The sequence below is a fragment of the Fringilla coelebs genome (assembly GCF_963513975.1).
Source record: "Fringilla coelebs genome assembly, chromosome: 26".
Lineage (NCBI taxonomy): Eukaryota > Metazoa > Chordata > Aves > Passeriformes > Fringillidae > Fringilla > Fringilla coelebs.
Window position 1 is genome coordinate 2,172,970 of NC_140052.1, and position 15,657 is coordinate 2,188,626.

Here is a 15,657-nt window from a genome sequence, read left to right on the forward strand (position 1 = left end):
GTCCCACAGGACTTCAGGCTGGGATAAAGCTCCATCTCCTTTGTTACACGTTTGCAGCAGAGGCAGAAGGGCTGCAGGAATGTGCTGCTGGGATCCGGGAGCTGTAAATCCCAGCCTTTGTTGTGCTTGGGCCGCACTAAATCACTGCTTTTCCCTCTGAATACTAATCTCCTCCAAAAGTGCTGACCGGGGCATCTTTCCTCAGCAGCTTTCAGGGGAAGAGGCTGACGCAAGGCCCGGGGCTGGCGCTGCCACAGGAGCAGCATCCAGCAGAAATCCCCGGCTCCGGGCACGGCGCTGACCCCGGGGTGGGGCAGACACGGGTGCCACAACACCCGGCTCCAGGCTGGAGCAGAGAGAGCGCCCGGGGGAAGGATAAACAGCCGCGGAGCTGGTTCTCAGGGCTGAAGGGAGACTGGAAGGTGTTTGGAACCGGCGCGGCTGGAAAAGCTCTCCCCACGCCAAAGCACACACGGCCTTGGATCTCTGCAGCGTTTCATTTGCCCAGCGTTGCAGAACAGAATCCCGTGATTTATGGGGCTCCACGGGGGTCGTTTCCTCCCCTCGCTCCGAAGGTCATGCAGCAGAATTGCTCTCTCCCCCCTGCGTGCCTGCAGGGTACCGGGTCCTGGGAAGGTGCCCAGGGTCCCCACGTGCCAGGCAGAGGTGAGAGTGGCACGTCCCCAAGAGCCCTGAGGCAGCAGTGACCTGTGAGGCTCGGGAAAAAAAGCTGGCTGGCTTTTTGATCTGAAAATGGGTTTGCTCAGAGGTGTGGAAAGGGTCACTCTTGCCTCTGCAGGCCCCAGGGCCAGCTCCCCTAGGAGGAGGGAGGCTGGCACAGCCTGTGCTCACTGCAGGCTGAACACGGGCGTGGGGCTGGTGGTCACTGCAGGACATCCAAGGAAGAGCGAGTCCCAGCTTCTAGATCTTTCTAAATTGAAACACAGGAGGCAAACGGACACACGAGCCCTCGCACACACAGCAGCGTGACGTGGTGGTGGTGCTGCACGGCGGGAGGATGGGGACGAGGGAGGCACCAGAGCTCACCCAGAGCTCGCCCAGGCAGGGCGGTGCCCAGGTGATGCCCGGGCTCCCCGCCAGGCCCTCTGCTCTCTCCATCTGTGAAACCTCTCAGCCGAGGAATGTGCTGCTGCCTCGGCAGCCGGCGCTGGCTGGCTCTGCCTTCATCCCGCCCAGGACAGCCGCCAGCCTCCTCCTCTCCCTCCCTCCGCCCGGAGCAGGGGCTGCCCGCAGGAGCTCCGCGAGGGGCAGAGCCCTCGGAGCCGGCACAGCTCGTTCCTCGGATGGGGAAATGAACGAGCCGTTACCTGATCATTTCAGCCCAAACCTCCCCGGGCTTCCAAAGGCTGCCAGAGAAACCCAGCCGGGTTTGAGAGTGGAGCTGGAACAGCAGTCGGGAGGAGATGCCTTCCCTCACTGTGGCGCTAAGAGGCAGCAGTGACTCTACAGCAAGGTGTTATTTTATTGAAATAACATTTGTTCCATTTATTAGACACAGAGCCAGCACTGTGGACGGGCTGGATGAACAAGGACAGGCTCAGGTACAGAGCTAAGGACACAGGACACCTGACAGCTGGCTCTGTGTTGCTGCAGGAGCCTGGGGCCTCGGGTTTAAAGTGCTGCTCCTACCTGAGCTTGGAGAACTGGCTTTCAGTCGGGTTGTTCTAAAGGCTGGCTGACATCTGGAAGAGACATTTCATTCCTACTTAGCACCAAATCTAATTTTACAGTAAGTACAAATATACATATTTAAAATTCATAATGTGAGTAATTTCTCAGTATTTACATAGGACAGAGTAAAAAATTTAACAAATGCTAAAAAACAGCTTTTCAGAATCCTCTGAGAGTCTGACAAAAACTGAGCCATCACTGGAGCATGTGAGGAGTCACTTTGCAAGTGTGGAGAGCACTTGGTGTGTATTCTGAGCCTGGTGAGGATTAACCAAAGCTCCACGCTTGGGAGAGGTGTGCAGGTCCAGGTTGCTCCCTCTTGTGACCCAGAGGGATCTTCAAAGTGCAAATCTGATTCTGTCACAGTGTGTGGCACCTGCACAGCTCCCACTGGGAAACAAACACTCACAGGTGGAGACTGCTCCTGTCCAGCAAGGCTTGAAGCCCTTCTGATCAGTTCTGCCACTGGGTGCTGCTCCCTCCCTCCCTGTGGCCACCCTCCTCAGTGAAATTGTGGCCACGTGGGTTGTTGTGGGCTGGTCACTGGCTAAAACACCCAAATCAGGACCAAGAGCCTGAGCTGTGACCCTCAGGACAAGCTGCTGGCCCTGGGTGTGTGGGGATGTTCCTGCAGAGGATTTCACACTGCAGAACAGGCTTTGCTGGACCCCAGCCCAGCTTGTTCTGTGCACAGGCCATTCTAACATGAAAAGCTGCCTTTGCTAAGCACAAACACCTGCTCAGGAACAGCACAGACAGCAGCACCATTATTAACATATTTACACCATAAGTTAAAAGTAGCAGGCCAAGGACCCAGCACAAAAGAGATGTCTGGGGCTATCCAGACAGCAGTGGCCTAGTTGCTAACAAGCTTGGGACAGAGAGAGAGGCTCCTGAGGGCTACTGCCTCCTTTTGTAGAGCAGCCTCCTGGGAAATCCCTGCTCCCTTTGCAGGAGCTGTGGAGATGGAAGCTGCTTCCTCCCAGTGCTGGCTCCAGGTTAGGCTCCATTGGCACCAGCCTTGCTGCTCTGAGATGCTTCCATTTTGGTCTAGGGGTAAAAGAAAAGGGCAGATTTTAGGCAGTACAAATGTTTTTTGAAATTCAAATTTTTTTCTGAAGGTGTCTTCCCATTTAGCATGGGAAGCTGCTCTGGAGAGGAACAGCTGATAAGGAGCAAAGTCCTTCAGGTTGAAGGAGATGGGAGTCTGTCTGGACTCCCAAAGTTGCCTTAAGCAGCATCCCAGATGTGCACATAAGCACCCAAATTGAAATCCAATATTCACAGAAAGAAAATGGGCAAAACAAAGACAATCACTGCAGAAATATTTTTACAGATACCAAGTGGCTCTTACCCTGCTGACTCCAAGGGAAGGCTGGTCTGTCCCAGTGGCCCAAGGCAGATTATTAAGGAAGAGTACAAGGATATACCAGTAATTCCCCCCAGTTTGATGGCTCTCTGCCATGTGTGGTATCTTTGTATTGAACAGCCCCCAGTGCAGTTCTCATCCAGTTTCTCCAGCTGCTCCCTGAACTCAGCAGTGTTCACAGCATCCTGCACTCCAAACTTCCTCAGTTTGGCTGCAAGCTGTGTGAAGAACAATCTCTTTTGGGAAGTGTAAGAACTCTGACAAGCTCACCTCTCGTGGGGGAGTCTTCACTGATGCTTCAGAGAATGGCAATTTCTCTGTTGGCTGGGACACAAATTCTTCCTTCTTTAAGGAAAAAGCAGCTGTAAGTCACAGAATCCCCTCAGAAAGGCCTAAACCCCCCAGGCCCTTCTCCCTTCTGACAAGGCTGTTCCCTGCTAACTCTGTGAAAGTGGTGCTGGCACTTCCATTGTTTCCCCAGCACAATTTAACTATGTGGAAATATTTCTGGCAGCTGATACAATATTCTTTGATTCCTGCTGCTGCCTTTATCAGCTGGGACTAATCTAAGGAATTCACTGCAGTGTGATGCTGAGAACCATATGCTCTGGCTTTCTTACTCCAGATATTTTGGCTCATTTTGTTCAGGACAATTGAACCCAAATTCACTAAGAGGGCTAAAAACAAGTGCCCTTTAACTGGCTCCTCTGAGCTGAATGTACCTGAGGCCTGAAGCAATTCAGGTTGAGTCCTCCCTGGCTGGGAGCCAGCACCATGGTACTCAATAACCAGCTGCTCCCAGGCACAGCACCAGTTGTGCCACAGCAGATCCCTGCTCCCTTCCCTTGCCTCTCAAATCACAACATGCAACTGTGAGGCTCTAGGGGGGAAAAGACCCACACGGTGCAAGAACAGACACTGCTCGTGCTCTGTGCCATGGTGTCAAACACTGGGTTTGTCCAGCTTTGGAAAGGTTTGGTCACACCCAATTCCCAACCATTTCAGCACATGTTTTCCTGCTTGCAGGCTGCTGTTTCTAACCTTTCTCCCCTGTACAACAGGGGCAGGATCCAGGAGGGTCTCCTGACCTTCACGCACAGATGTCATCACTCCAGCAGCTTCAGCTGTCTGCAGAAGAACACAGAATCACAACTTCAGTCCACTTGTAGGCTCAGAAAACAAGATTCTATCAAAGTCCTTCATTTTTATAATGCATAATGGTTGAGCTATTAACCTATCAGCTTTATTCAAACCACTTGCCTTGCTCTGTGGAATGGGAACAGACTGTGGCTTTACTTCTATTAAGTACAAGGCACGGGAAAGCAGGAGGAGAGAAGAAGGAATGTTTTCCTTTAAATGCAGATCCAGCCACTGTTGGAAGAAAACAGAAGGAAAAATTGCTTCATATTGGCTCTATGTGAGCATTTATTAACACAACACTCTGTCCTTAAAGCAACCTTGAGTTTGGATAACACAGTTTTAAGTTACCATAATGAGAAGAAATGGGTCTGAAGAATTAAGAATACCCCCCACTTCACCTTGCTCTTATCTGGCCCTGGTTCTATTTGGTTTTCTCTTTAGTCTAGGACATAATCTGGAGCCTTCATGCCTTAGAGCTCAGCTCTGTGTGTGAGGATCCAGCTTGAAACTCATGCATGAATTCTCAGGAAGCTGTGCCTGCTGCACCTGAGCACTGCCTGGAGCCTGTCCTCTGAGAAACCTCACAGCAGCCCAGGCCAGGGCACACTCACCTGCCCCAGCTGCTCCTTCAGCTGCTCCTCAGAGAGCCCCAGTGACCGCATCCCTCTGGCCCTGCAGGCGCTCTGCAGCTCCGGCACGCTCAGGCCACTGACCCCTTCCTTGGCAATCATCTGGAATGAACAGCAACATTCCCATCCAGGCACAGGGGAAGCCAAGACCCTGCTGCACCTGAAGGAACTTCTGGAGGTCCCCAATCCAATCTCCTGCTCAAAAGTGCTCAGCATTTTCTATTTGTGCTTTAGGGATGGGGATTTCGCAACCTGTTCCACTGTTTACCCACTCCATAATTTTAATTTTTTTCTTATCAAGTTGAAATTTCCCCCACTGCAACTTATGGCCCCTACCTCTGCATGTATAAGACTGGCTCCATTTTCCAAATAAGCCCATTGCACATCAAAAAGCATCCCTTTTTTATAAGTTAGCATGACTCCAAAAGGAAATGTTCTAGTGGCAATATCTGCAATGCCACCTCCGTTACAGCTCCCCAAAGACAACAAGGCTGCAGGGAGGTGATTCTGCTTTATTTTGGGTTGTATCCTGAGGAGGATCTGACTCTCATCAACACCAAGCTGCCCTGCTGTGAGGGGGTGTGGGCAGCTCCTGGCTGCTGCTGCAGACCCACCTCGTCGTCGGCCTTGATGCTGCGCAGCCGCATCAGCAGCTGGAAGCGCAGCAGGTTGTTGGTGCCCAGGGCCTGCAGCTCCAGCAGCTTGCACAGGGCCACCAGCTGGGGCCTCTCCAGGTGCTCCAGGGTCAGCTCGTCCTCAAAGAGCTTGGAGAAGCGCACGACCTCCTGTGTGCTGGGCTGCTGGCCTCTGGGACGGAGCTGAGGGGAGGCACAAACAGCCCTGAGCTGAGCGGGGATCCCCAGCTGGGAACCTCCCCCCCTCCCCTTCCTCACAGGGGAACTCCTGTCCCTGCTGGAGACAGCACAATACAGTTAAAGGTCACAGTGAAACTGTTATTGAGTGGCCACTGGAAGTTCCAGGGGGTGAAAGGTGTGCCCTGCCAGGCTGGGAATTCCTGTGAGCAGGGCTCTTACTGCAGGGTGGGCAGAGAACACCACCTGACAGCTGCTCTGTCCCCACAGTCCTGGCACAAATCCCCTGCTCTCTGCCCCAGGCAGCAGCTCTAAAGGTGTGTCTGTGCCATGGCTGCCATCCTACCTCGTGCAGGTAAATGGAGAATTGTTTCCCTTTTCCTGTGTCTGCCTTGTTCCTTTTGGCCATCTCTGCAATGGTCTCCCGCAGGAACTTGGCTAACTCCAGCCTTGCATTCAACTTCTTCTTCAGCTTCTCTTCCTTCATTTGGGAAATACAAAGTTATCAATCAGAAAATGGAATTGCTGTACACATTTCTTCTGATCCCTGTCTGCAGCACAGCCTTCCATCTGTCCCACTCTGTTGAGTTTGTGGTGGTCCTCAGGACGAGGTGAGAATTTGACTCTATGTTCTTAGAAGAAGGCTGATTTATTATTTTATGACATTATATTATATTAAAGAATGCTATACTAAAACTATACTAAAGAAAGAGAAAGGATACAGACAGATACAGGCTTAACAAGAATGAATAATAAAAACTTGTGACTGCTCAGAGCCTGGCTGTGATTGGCCATTAAGTTAAAACATTTTACATGTTGGATAAACAATCTCCAGACCACATTCTAGAGCAGCAAACACAGGAGAAGCAATCAGATAATTATTGTTTTCCTTTTTCTCTGAGGCTTCTCAACTTCCCAGGAGAAAATCCTGGGCAAAGAGGATTTTTCAGAAAATATGACAGTGACATCACTCAGCCCAGGAATGAGCTGGGAATGTCTCAGGCACAGGGTGAGGCTGATGCTCACTGGCAGGGAACAGCAGCCCTGCACAGATTTCTGAGGAGCTGGGGACACTCCCCAGCCTCACAGAGGACACAAACCTTTTTTGACTCTGTCTCAAAGGTCGAGGGCAGCATGTCAGGGAAGAGCTTCAGGAACACAGGTAACAGAAACTCCATGAAGGGGACAATGACAAACACCAGGAAGGGAACCAGCCGGAAGAGATCTGCACAAGTTCTCAGCAGCTGTGGGGAGAAAAGCACAGCAGGGAATTACCCTGAGATTATCACTCAAAGTGTGCCCAAAGAAGGGGTTAAGCCTCTTACTGCATCACTTTATCCACGTGTTGTTGCTAGTAAAAGATTTTAAAATCACAGAAAATTCGGGGAGCTAGAAAGAAAGTTAGGCTTAGTAGGCCCTGGGGAAATGTTAAAAGTGGGCCCTGGGAAATGTTAGGCCTTAGGAGGAAAATGTTAGGAATTGTTAGGCCTAGATCATGTGAAACTGCACGTGTGTAGTCAGTATGTGACAAATGATATAAGTGTTAGATGAGATTAGATATAATTATTGTTTAAAGAAGCATGAGAAACTATGTAAGAGGTTTGAGGAGATCAGTGTATACAATAGAACAATGTAAGTTTAATAACTAATATGTAAGTTATATAAGTATAGGATACAAAACACATTCAGCTCAAAACCACGTCACAGTCAGATTTGGGTCTGACACTCAGAAAAAAGCACCTGCATATAATCATTCTGGGATTCTGTGTCCCTGAACACCGACACTGTGGCACTTACCCTTCTCCTCTCCCTCCTGGTGAGCACCTGCCCGTGCAGCAGCCTCCACACCATCCTGGCAGCCACCTTGGTGTCAATCCAGAGCAGGTGGAACCCATGGTAGTAATGCTTCACCTCATCCACCACTCTCTGTCTCAAGGACTTCTTTGCCGCAGGAGCCGCCACCTGCTTGCCCAGGCTTTTGGCAGGTTTAGCTGCCTGGTTCCTGGGCTTTCCGTGGGGCAGGGGCTCCCCTGGCAGCTGCTGCCGGGGGCTGCTGGAGGTGTGCAAGGTGTGGGCAGGGGAGCGAGGCAGGGCGGCGCCCAGGCAGGCACGGCGCGGCCAGGGCTGGCTTTTGGAGTCCCTGCAGGTCCAGGTGGGCTGGGGATCCACCAGCTGGACAAGAGCAACGGCTGGGGAGCACAGAGGGCTGCAGTGCGCCAGGAGACGGGAGCCCCTGAAACTGGAGAGGTGTTTCGGTAAGAGCAGGGCAGGAGAACCGAGCGCCGAGGCATCGCACCCAAACCTCAGCACCAAATCGGCCCCGTGAAATCGCTTTTGTGCCGAGAGCCCGCTCCCCCAGCAAGGGCTGCAATACGGAGAAGCCGTGCCGTGCCAGCAGCTCATCTCTGAGGGGGGAGCCCGGCCGCGCCTCCCGGAGCCGCCTCAGCGGGGAGCGCGATGAAAGCTGCGACCCCCCCGAGGCCCGTCCGACCCCGCGCGGGCTCACCTGGCCCTGGCCGCGGCCAGGAGCGCGTTACAGCCGCACGCAGCCATGGCTGGGCCGGGCGCGGCGGGCCCTCAGCCCCGGCAGCGGCGGGGGGCGGCGGCAGCTCCGGTGGGCGCCGGGGGCCGCCGGGACCCGGCCGGCCCCATCCCCGGGCGCTGCCGCGCTGCCCCTCTCCGGTCCCTGTGCCCGTGCCAGTCCCGGCGATGCCGGTCCCGGTGCCCCGGTGCCCTGGTCCCGATCCCGTTTCCGCTTCCGGTTCCGCTCACCGCCGGCCGCGACCTCCCGCCCCGCCCACCCGTCCCGTCGTGCCCCGCGCGCGCCGCTCTGACCCGTCGCCGCTCTGTGGTGCCTGCGCCGTGACGCCATCGCGCCGCGCCACGCCCTGCTCGACGTCAGCCAATCGAAAGTCGGAAGCGCGGTCCTGCCGGAGGTCCGCCCAATGGGAGCGCAGTGGGGCGGGGCCTGACCCCAGGAGCCCCTCGGGAAAAGCCGCTGATTGGGTGCGCGACAACGGCGGCGGCGCGCGGGCCGTGACGTCACGTGCCGGTGGCATGACGCCATCCGGAGACGGGGGAGTGGCGCGTGACGTCACGCGCATGGCGAGGCGCTCGGGACCGACCCGCGGGGCCCTAAAGCTCATCCGGGAGCCTCGCCCGTGCCCGTCTCGCCTCGGACACGTCCGGGGATCCGGGGGCAGCCGCAGCTCCCCCGGGCAGCTCTGCAGCGCCTCGCAGGGAGGAGTCGCTCCCGACATCCGCGGGCGGCGGCAGGCCGGGCCCTGCGCTGTCTGCAGGCCCTGCCAGCGGCCTCGCTCCGCCCGGTGCCCCGAACACACAGAGCGCGGCTCTGGGTGTGAGGGACGTGGGGGCAGAGACTGCTCTGTGTCAGGGGGACAAGCCCTGACGTGTGTGACACAAACGCTCCGCTCCCGTGTGGCTGAGGGGCGGGTGGAACACATTGACGGCTGGAGAAGCGTTCCCAGCAGGTGGCAGGTGACTTGATCCCTTGAAATTTTTAAGGGCCCTTCCAACCAGAGGCTTTCTGAGATTCCATGAAATACTACCTGGTTTTCAGAAACTAGAGAGGAAAAAACATTTCATTGACCCTGTGAAAAAAGGGTCCGGAACCCTTTGGCTAATGGATGCCCAAACAGTTGAACAGTGTTTTAAAAAGTAGAAAATTAAATGGGGTAGATGGGTGAAAAAAGGGACAGAGCTCCCGAGTGTGCAGCCAGAGCTCCCAGTACGAAACTGGGCTTTAAACACATTTAGATTATGTATAAAAGAGCTTTTCCTGTGGGAATGAGGGACACAGATGAGTCTCCTCTCCTGTTCCTGAGGAGACTCACCTATGGCTGTTCCTGCACTCTGCACGGGCCTTTAGGAAGGTCCCTAAAGTGAGGAGCAGAATCCCTTTTTAAATTTCCTTTCTTACAGCTCTTCCCAGCCCAGCCCCTTGTCCCTCTTGTCCGAGGAGCCCAGAAAGGGATACAAATCCCGCCCAGTCCCCTCTTGTCCCCGGCTCCCCTCGGGGGTCACGCCGCCGCCACCCCGCGCCGAACTACATCTCCCGTGATGCCTCGCGGCGGGCACCGCCCCAGCGGCCAATGGGCGACGGCGGCGCGTGCGCGCGCGGCTGCGCAGTGCGGCGGCGGCGGGGGGCGGGCGGGGGCGGAGGCGCTCGGCGGGGCCGCACCGGCACAGCCGCTCCAGCGCCGCCGCCGCCAGCGCCTCCCTCGGCCGCCGACCCGCCGGACCCGCCGGGCCCCGCCAGCGCCTCCCTCGGCCGCGGCGGGCGCTGGGGGCGGGCGGCCTCCCCGGGGCGGAGCCGGCGCCAGCGGCGGGGGCGCGGAAATCGAGGCCGGGGCTCCGTCGCGGCCTTGCTGGTGCTGCGGGAGGAGGAGGCGGAGGCCCCGCGCCGCCCCCGCCGCCGCCTTTGTCTGCGCGGGGCCGGGCGGACGCGGCGGGGCCGGGAGAATGGAACTGACTGAAGGTGAGCGCGGGGCCGCGGCGGCCCCGGGGCGGAGGGGCCGCGGCCGCCATGTTGCTGCGGGAGCCGCGGCGGCACCGGGGCGGCGGGGCCGGGCCCCGGGCAGAGCCCGGCCGGTGCAGAGCCCGCTCCGGACGGGCCCCGGCTCGGCGCCGTGACGCGGGACCCCCGCGCCGTCCCCGCCGGCCGGCTCCGCGCTCCCCGCTCCGGCCCGGCCGCTCTCACCGGGGCCGAGCCCCGACCTGCTGCGGGCCAGAAATTCGGGGTTTCGCCCACCGGAGCCGCCGGTGCCACCGCGCCGCGGCCTCCGCAGCTCGAGGAACGGGGTTTTATTGCGCGCGGGAAGAGCTGCGCATCAGCGAAGGGTTTGTTGTTGCTCTGCTGTTATTTTCCTGCGGTGCTGTTGCGTTGTACTGCACTTTGTTGTGGTCTCGCTGTGCTTTCGTTTCGTTGTAGATACGCTCGGTCTTTCCAGTGCAATTTGTTGTTAAAAGTCTTAGCGATGACACAGTTCTACAGATATATACTAGCCCGAAGGACAGCATGAAGTAGGCAGTAGTTATAGTTGATGGGAAAACTATAGCGTGTTTTGATGGCTGTTCAAGTCTTTCAGTGACCTTTTGCAGAGATGCACAGTGAATGCTTTGGTAGTTAAATATATATATATATATTAATTATTTTTATGGACTGTTTGGAAGGATTTTGCTCCAAAGCCTGAGCATGTGCTTTTTGAAGGTGCAGGGTAAGAGTGAAGGATGGTGGTCAAAGACTGTATGTTTTGTTTTAATCCGTATTTTGCATTTTCCAGTTTCACGACTTTACCTGAGTTTGAGGGGGTTTGTGTGAGACATATTGTGGTTCTTACCCTGGCTGTGATACCTGACTTCTGGCTTCATAGCAGTATTAGCCCATGACTTTTCCTGAAGATCCAGAGTTTTTGCTCCGTGTTTTCCGTTTGAGTCCCATGGCTCTCTAAACAAATGAGTCTCTGAGCTCCTTTTTCAGACAAACCCCTTTTCTCCACTGCCCAAGTTGTTTCTTTTCACAGCACCGTGGGAAATGCCCTTATCTAGCTCAGTTACAGACGTGACTGTTTTTTCTGGCATTCAGAAACCAAATACAAAACACCTTTACAAAGGTGCACAGGGAAGCAGCCTCACCTCATGCTTTAAAGTTTGTCAAGAGGCCTCTGATTCACCACTGGTGTCTGCCAGGAGGAACAGCTCAGTCCAGCTGGAGTCAGGAAAAATCCACAGGCTGTGGGTTTCCTGTTAAAGACTCAGGTGCAGGTGAAAATTTGTCATTGTCTTAACGTGTGCAAACAGAGCTTTGTCTGGGGGATTTGTTAAAGACATGCAGAGAAGGATGGGACAAAGTAGATTGCACAGACTGAATGCAGGGATTAGTAGGAACAATTTTTTTAATTTCTCTCTGCAGTTCATACAGTTCTGACCCACTGGGATGATGTTCCAGGTGACAGAGGTGTCCCTCTGGGTCGTGGTTAATGTGACTGGGAGCAGTGGGTGTGCTCAGCTCAGGGGAGGAGTGAGGTGCAGGGTGTGAACTGCAGAGAGGTGTGAGAGTGAGGTGCGTGTGAACTGCAGGCTTAGGGGTTTGAGAGGTCAGGAGTGATTGCATCACTTCAGACACCCTGCCTGTCCAGCCAGGCAGCTCTGTCTGTCTGTCTGTCAAACACCTGCAGCAGTGAACAGCTCCTGGGAGCAGTTGCTGTGTTGGTTGGGTGCCTGAGGAGAGCAGCACCAGTGCAGCTTGGATACTTTGGGGTGAAACAGCACAGGAAATGGCAGTAAACATCTGTGGGGTAAGGAGGGGTCGGTAGGATGTGAGCAGAGGTTTGCATCTCTCTGGGTTAGGTCTGTGTGGGCAGGAACTGGGTGGTATTTGGACATTAAGATGTCCTGGAACTTCTGCTTTTGAGGCTGGTGATAGAAAGGCCAGCTCAGGGTGATGAGGCAGTGACACCATTCTGAGCACACACGCCTGACTCACAGCAGTGCTTCCAGCTCCCTCAGGAGCCAGCAGGCCAGCTCCTGCCTCTCAACACACACCTTCCATCCAAAAAACCCCTTACCTCTGACTGCACTAGCCCTGGGTGGGCATTATCAACAGAACAGGGTGGGAAAAGGTTTGGTGAAACCTCTGTTTAAAATGTGTGTATGCTGGACTTCATCAGTACCTGTTGTGTTTCTCCCTGCTGTGGCCATAGCCAGTCTCAGCCAGACCTAGAGATTGGGAATAAGAAAAGCTGTGATCACACAGGATTGGAGTTGTTTGATAATCTAAGGTCAGTTGTTATTTAGTCCAATGCAGCATAGAAGCAAGGTTTGAGAACTTCCAAGTCTTGTTTTCTGAAAGCAAAGTTGAAAAATACTCATACTAAAACTGGTTTTAGATAAGTGGAATTGTTGGTGAGAAGGTGAACCTGGAGAGATCCATAATCTCTGCAAAACCTTCCCCTCACTGAGCACTCACTCTTGGAGTGGAACTGGTTTTCTGAGTTGTGCTCAGTTGGGCTGAGAAGCTTGGGATGGGAACTGAAACTACGTGTTCACTTAAGGAAGGCTGACCTGCCTTATTCTGTGCTGCTTATATTTTTCCATTTACCTTTTCCTCTGTTCCTTTGAATTGTGACTCTCCCATGGATGACAGGAAAATATTTACTGAAGGTGTGTCAAGTCTCAATGTTTGTAAATGGCCCTGTGTCCCTGTCTGCCCTGGGAAAGGACTTGAGCAGAATGGGGGACTCTCACCTCCAAAGAGGAAACCTTCTCATTAGGAAATACAGTTGCACTTTTGAAAGTGTTAATTTCAAATTTTCATTGTTGATTTCAAGTTGTTTGCAGCTGCTGTGAAGTGTCCATTTCCTATAAACCCTGAAGTGATGAAACTGTTTCTTTATCTGTTCATCTCCAGTGTTGTATCAGTGCAGGATCTGTTATGGGTCATGTTTGAAAGCCAAGCTTTACAGTTCACAGGAGGCTGACATGGTGGGTTCATGGAGTAATCACTGGCATAGTGAGAAGTATCTATTCTGGAATACTTTTCTGCAAGATCAGCTGGAAATCCCATTGCCCTGTGGTCTGGGTGATGTTGCTGTGTGGCAGGAACAGCTCTCTGTGGTGACAGTGAAGTGTTCTTAGGTTGGACGTACACAAAGTGATCCTTGCTTGGGTTTGGCTGTTGAGATTCCTGTGTGTTCAGGGTTCCTCACTGTGTCCTGTTTTTGTGGGTCACTCTAGGGCCTGTCCTCTCACTGTAATGCTGCCCAGGTGCCACTTCACTGGGCAGCATGTGGGGCAGAATTTTGGGCAAGGAGAGTGGGAAAGTCTGGGTGTGTTAACAGTGATGGCAGTGAGGTGGCAGTGATGGCAGTGCTGTGGGGGGCAGAGAACAGCCTTGGTGCTGTGGGGCTGCTGGGGCAGTTTGTGGAGCCCTGACCCTGCTTCTCAGCCTACACAGAGCTCCTGAGGAACCAGTTTGGGATGGGGTGTCCCAGAGGCTGGGTGACACAGGTGAGCTCTGGAACGAATGAAAAAAACAAATCATAACTGTTCTTGAACTGGTGGCTCCTAAATCCAGTGTAAATGCAGTGCTTTGAAGTTCATTAATCCACACTTCTGTCATGTAGCAAAACAAAACACAAGGGCAGCCACCTCTGCAGAGCCTGTGGGAGCTGCATTGGCAGCTGGGACTGTGCCCTCCCAGCTGTGGATGTTCCTGAAGTGCTGCCACAGCTTCCCAAGAGTTTTTTATAAGTATTCAGAAGATTGAACCTGGTTTTAGTAAAAAATAAAACCCAGCCTAGTGTGAGAATCTACTGTTTGCTCTTTGGTTTGGCAGATGGAAAGTAACAATTCAGTGGTAAATTGTACAAACAGTCCCACTTCCTCTTCCCAGAACTGGGGTGGGTTGGGGTTTTTGACCTTTCTGTGCAATCCCAGTGCTGCTCCTCAGATCTGCTGCCCCTGACGGTGCTGCCTGTGTTGTTTTGCTGGCTGATGTGCAGAGCTGTGGAGGTAGGGGTGGTTTCATGGCCCCAAGGTTTAAAAGTTCCTGCAATGAGAAAATTCTGCTGCAGAGTCTTGTGCTGTTATTGCCCTGAATTAATTACAGTGACAAACGTGCCCAAGTCAATCTCACAGGACAGTGAAGATGAGGACAAACATCAATCAAAGTGTGAAGATCATTGAAAAACATCACCCCAAAACATCCAGCACAAATCTGTTAGAGTCCTTGTTCCTGTTGGAACTTCGGTTACTTTTTGCTGTCTTAGAGAAGAGAGGTTCTCAGTGTTAGCAAAGCTCTAAGGTATTGAGATGCACAGCTCTGGCAGGGTGAGAATTGCATGTGGGCAGGGTTTAGTGCAGGTTTCCTTTACAAGAAGTGTCTGTGGGATGCATTAATGTCATTTCTAACCCAGACCAAAAGGGCACAGTAACCCTCCTGTGTGCCCACACAGGCAGAACAAATACCATGGGGCAGTGTTTGCTTTGGAAGGACTGAACTAACCTTGTGGGAAGCAAACTGGTGTTTCTTACCTGCAGGTCAGGTCACTGTGTGTTGCTTCTTGTTGAACATTGAGCTGCTTACGTGAATGCCAAAACTTTCTCTGAGCCAGCAGTTGAGTTTTGGAAGTCTAACTTTGAGTCTGATTGTGGTGTTTTAATATGCACTGGAAGGCTGAAGGTGTGGAATCTCATTCAGTGAGTAACCTCTGGGTTTGGGGGTCTGTTGATGCTGAGGCTCTGAACCGTGCAGTGCTTAATATTGAAATTAAGTGTGAGGGGCAGGAGAATAACACTCCTCACACAGCTGCTGGGAGCCAGTGCATGCAAACTGTACCCTGCTTTTCTGGGGAGGGAGGAGGCTGGGAAGCTGCTGCAGGGCACTGGTTTCCCAGTGGCCAAGGTGGAATGACCCACTTGTTTTCATTGTGCTGTTGTCCAGAGCATCCTATGGCTTCCCCAAAGGCTGCTTGTGTCTCGAATTGTGGCAAGGAGGTGGGGAGGGAGGAGGAGAAGAGGTATCTCTGTTGGTCTTTCTGTGGTGTTCCTAGCTTGTGCAGTTTACAGTGACTGTTTCAGGACAACTTGGTATCTCTTATCTGCTGCAGGGTTGAAATGCTGTCCAGCTGCTTCAGGCTGGAATAACCCTTCCTAGGGCATGACTAGGAAGGCTGTAGAGAGTGCTGGGGAGGGAGTTTGGCACCATTACTCTGACTTTGTAATACTTGGGCTTATAGTTCTTAAGTGCTCATAGGTGCTTCTGATATTTTTTGAAATGTCTTGGAAAAGAAGAAATTTGCCATCTGAAAGACATGCCGGTAGCCCTTTGTAAAGGCTCAGTAACAACGGTCCTCTCTAAATCCACGTGAGGGTGTCTGCTGAATGGAGAGGGGGAAATTGTTCTTGAGATCCCTTTTTTCCTCAACTGTTTAATTTGCTTAATGACTGTTTTTTAATTTACACTGACTTCTTATTTCCCTTCCCCTGCCTCTAG

At 53.3% G+C, this 15,657-nt stretch overlaps 2 protein-coding genes across 7 annotated transcripts in view; one reads left to right on the forward strand and one right to left on the reverse strand.

Moving 5' to 3' along the window:
- Window positions 1-1,526: 1,526 nt before the first annotated feature.
- LETM2 (leucine zipper and EF-hand containing transmembrane protein 2) lies at window positions 1,527-8,379 on the reverse strand. Of its 2 annotated transcripts, none has more exons than XM_084221899.1 (10): window positions 8,149-8,379; window positions 7,440-7,881; window positions 6,743-6,886; window positions 5,989-6,123; window positions 5,445-5,648; window positions 4,813-4,932; window positions 4,322-4,432; window positions 4,103-4,189; window positions 3,332-3,406; window positions 1,527-2,742 (listed from the first exon to the last, which is right to left on the reverse strand). In XM_084221899.1, exons 1-10 carry the CDS (start codon window positions 8,193-8,195, stop codon window positions 2,692-2,694), a joined length of 1,416 nt encoding a protein of 471 aa, XP_084078025.1. In that variant the 5' UTR covers window positions 8,196-8,379; the 3' UTR covers window positions 1,527-2,691. The 2 variants fall into 2 exon arrangements, with proteins under 2 accessions (XP_084078025.1, XP_084078024.1); XM_084221898.1 differs by having other exon boundaries at window positions 4,103-4,185; window positions 4,318-4,432.
- Window positions 8,380-9,877: 1,498 nt separating this feature from the next.
- Window positions 9,878-15,657, forward strand: part of NSD3 (nuclear receptor binding SET domain protein 3) — a 34,440-nt gene continuing 28,660 nt past the window's right edge. For all 5 annotated transcript variants that reach the window (XR_014616751.1, XM_084221776.1, XM_084221778.1 and 2 more), the window contains exon 1: window positions 9,878-10,140. The gene's annotated coding sequence lies outside the window, so the exon portion shown is untranslated. The remainder of the gene's footprint in view (window positions 10,141-15,657) is intronic.

What these genes read in the sequence shown, in the direction of transcription:
- LETM2 (XM_084221899.1), bottom strand. Translation starts at nt 8,195, where the DNA reads ATGGCTGCGTGCGGCTGTAACGCGCTCCTGGCCGCGGCCAGGGCCAG. An exon ending in TTGAGACAGAGTCAAAAAAG is followed by an intron (nt 6,124 to 6,742) that starts GTTTGTGTCCTC and finishes TCCCAAATGAAG; the next exon opens with GAAGAGAAGCTGAAGAAGAA. An exon ending in TGAAGGAGCAGCTGGGGCAG is followed by an intron (nt 4,433 to 4,812) that starts GTGAGTGTGCCC and finishes TTCTTCCAACAG; the next exon opens with TGGCTGGATCTGCATTTAAA.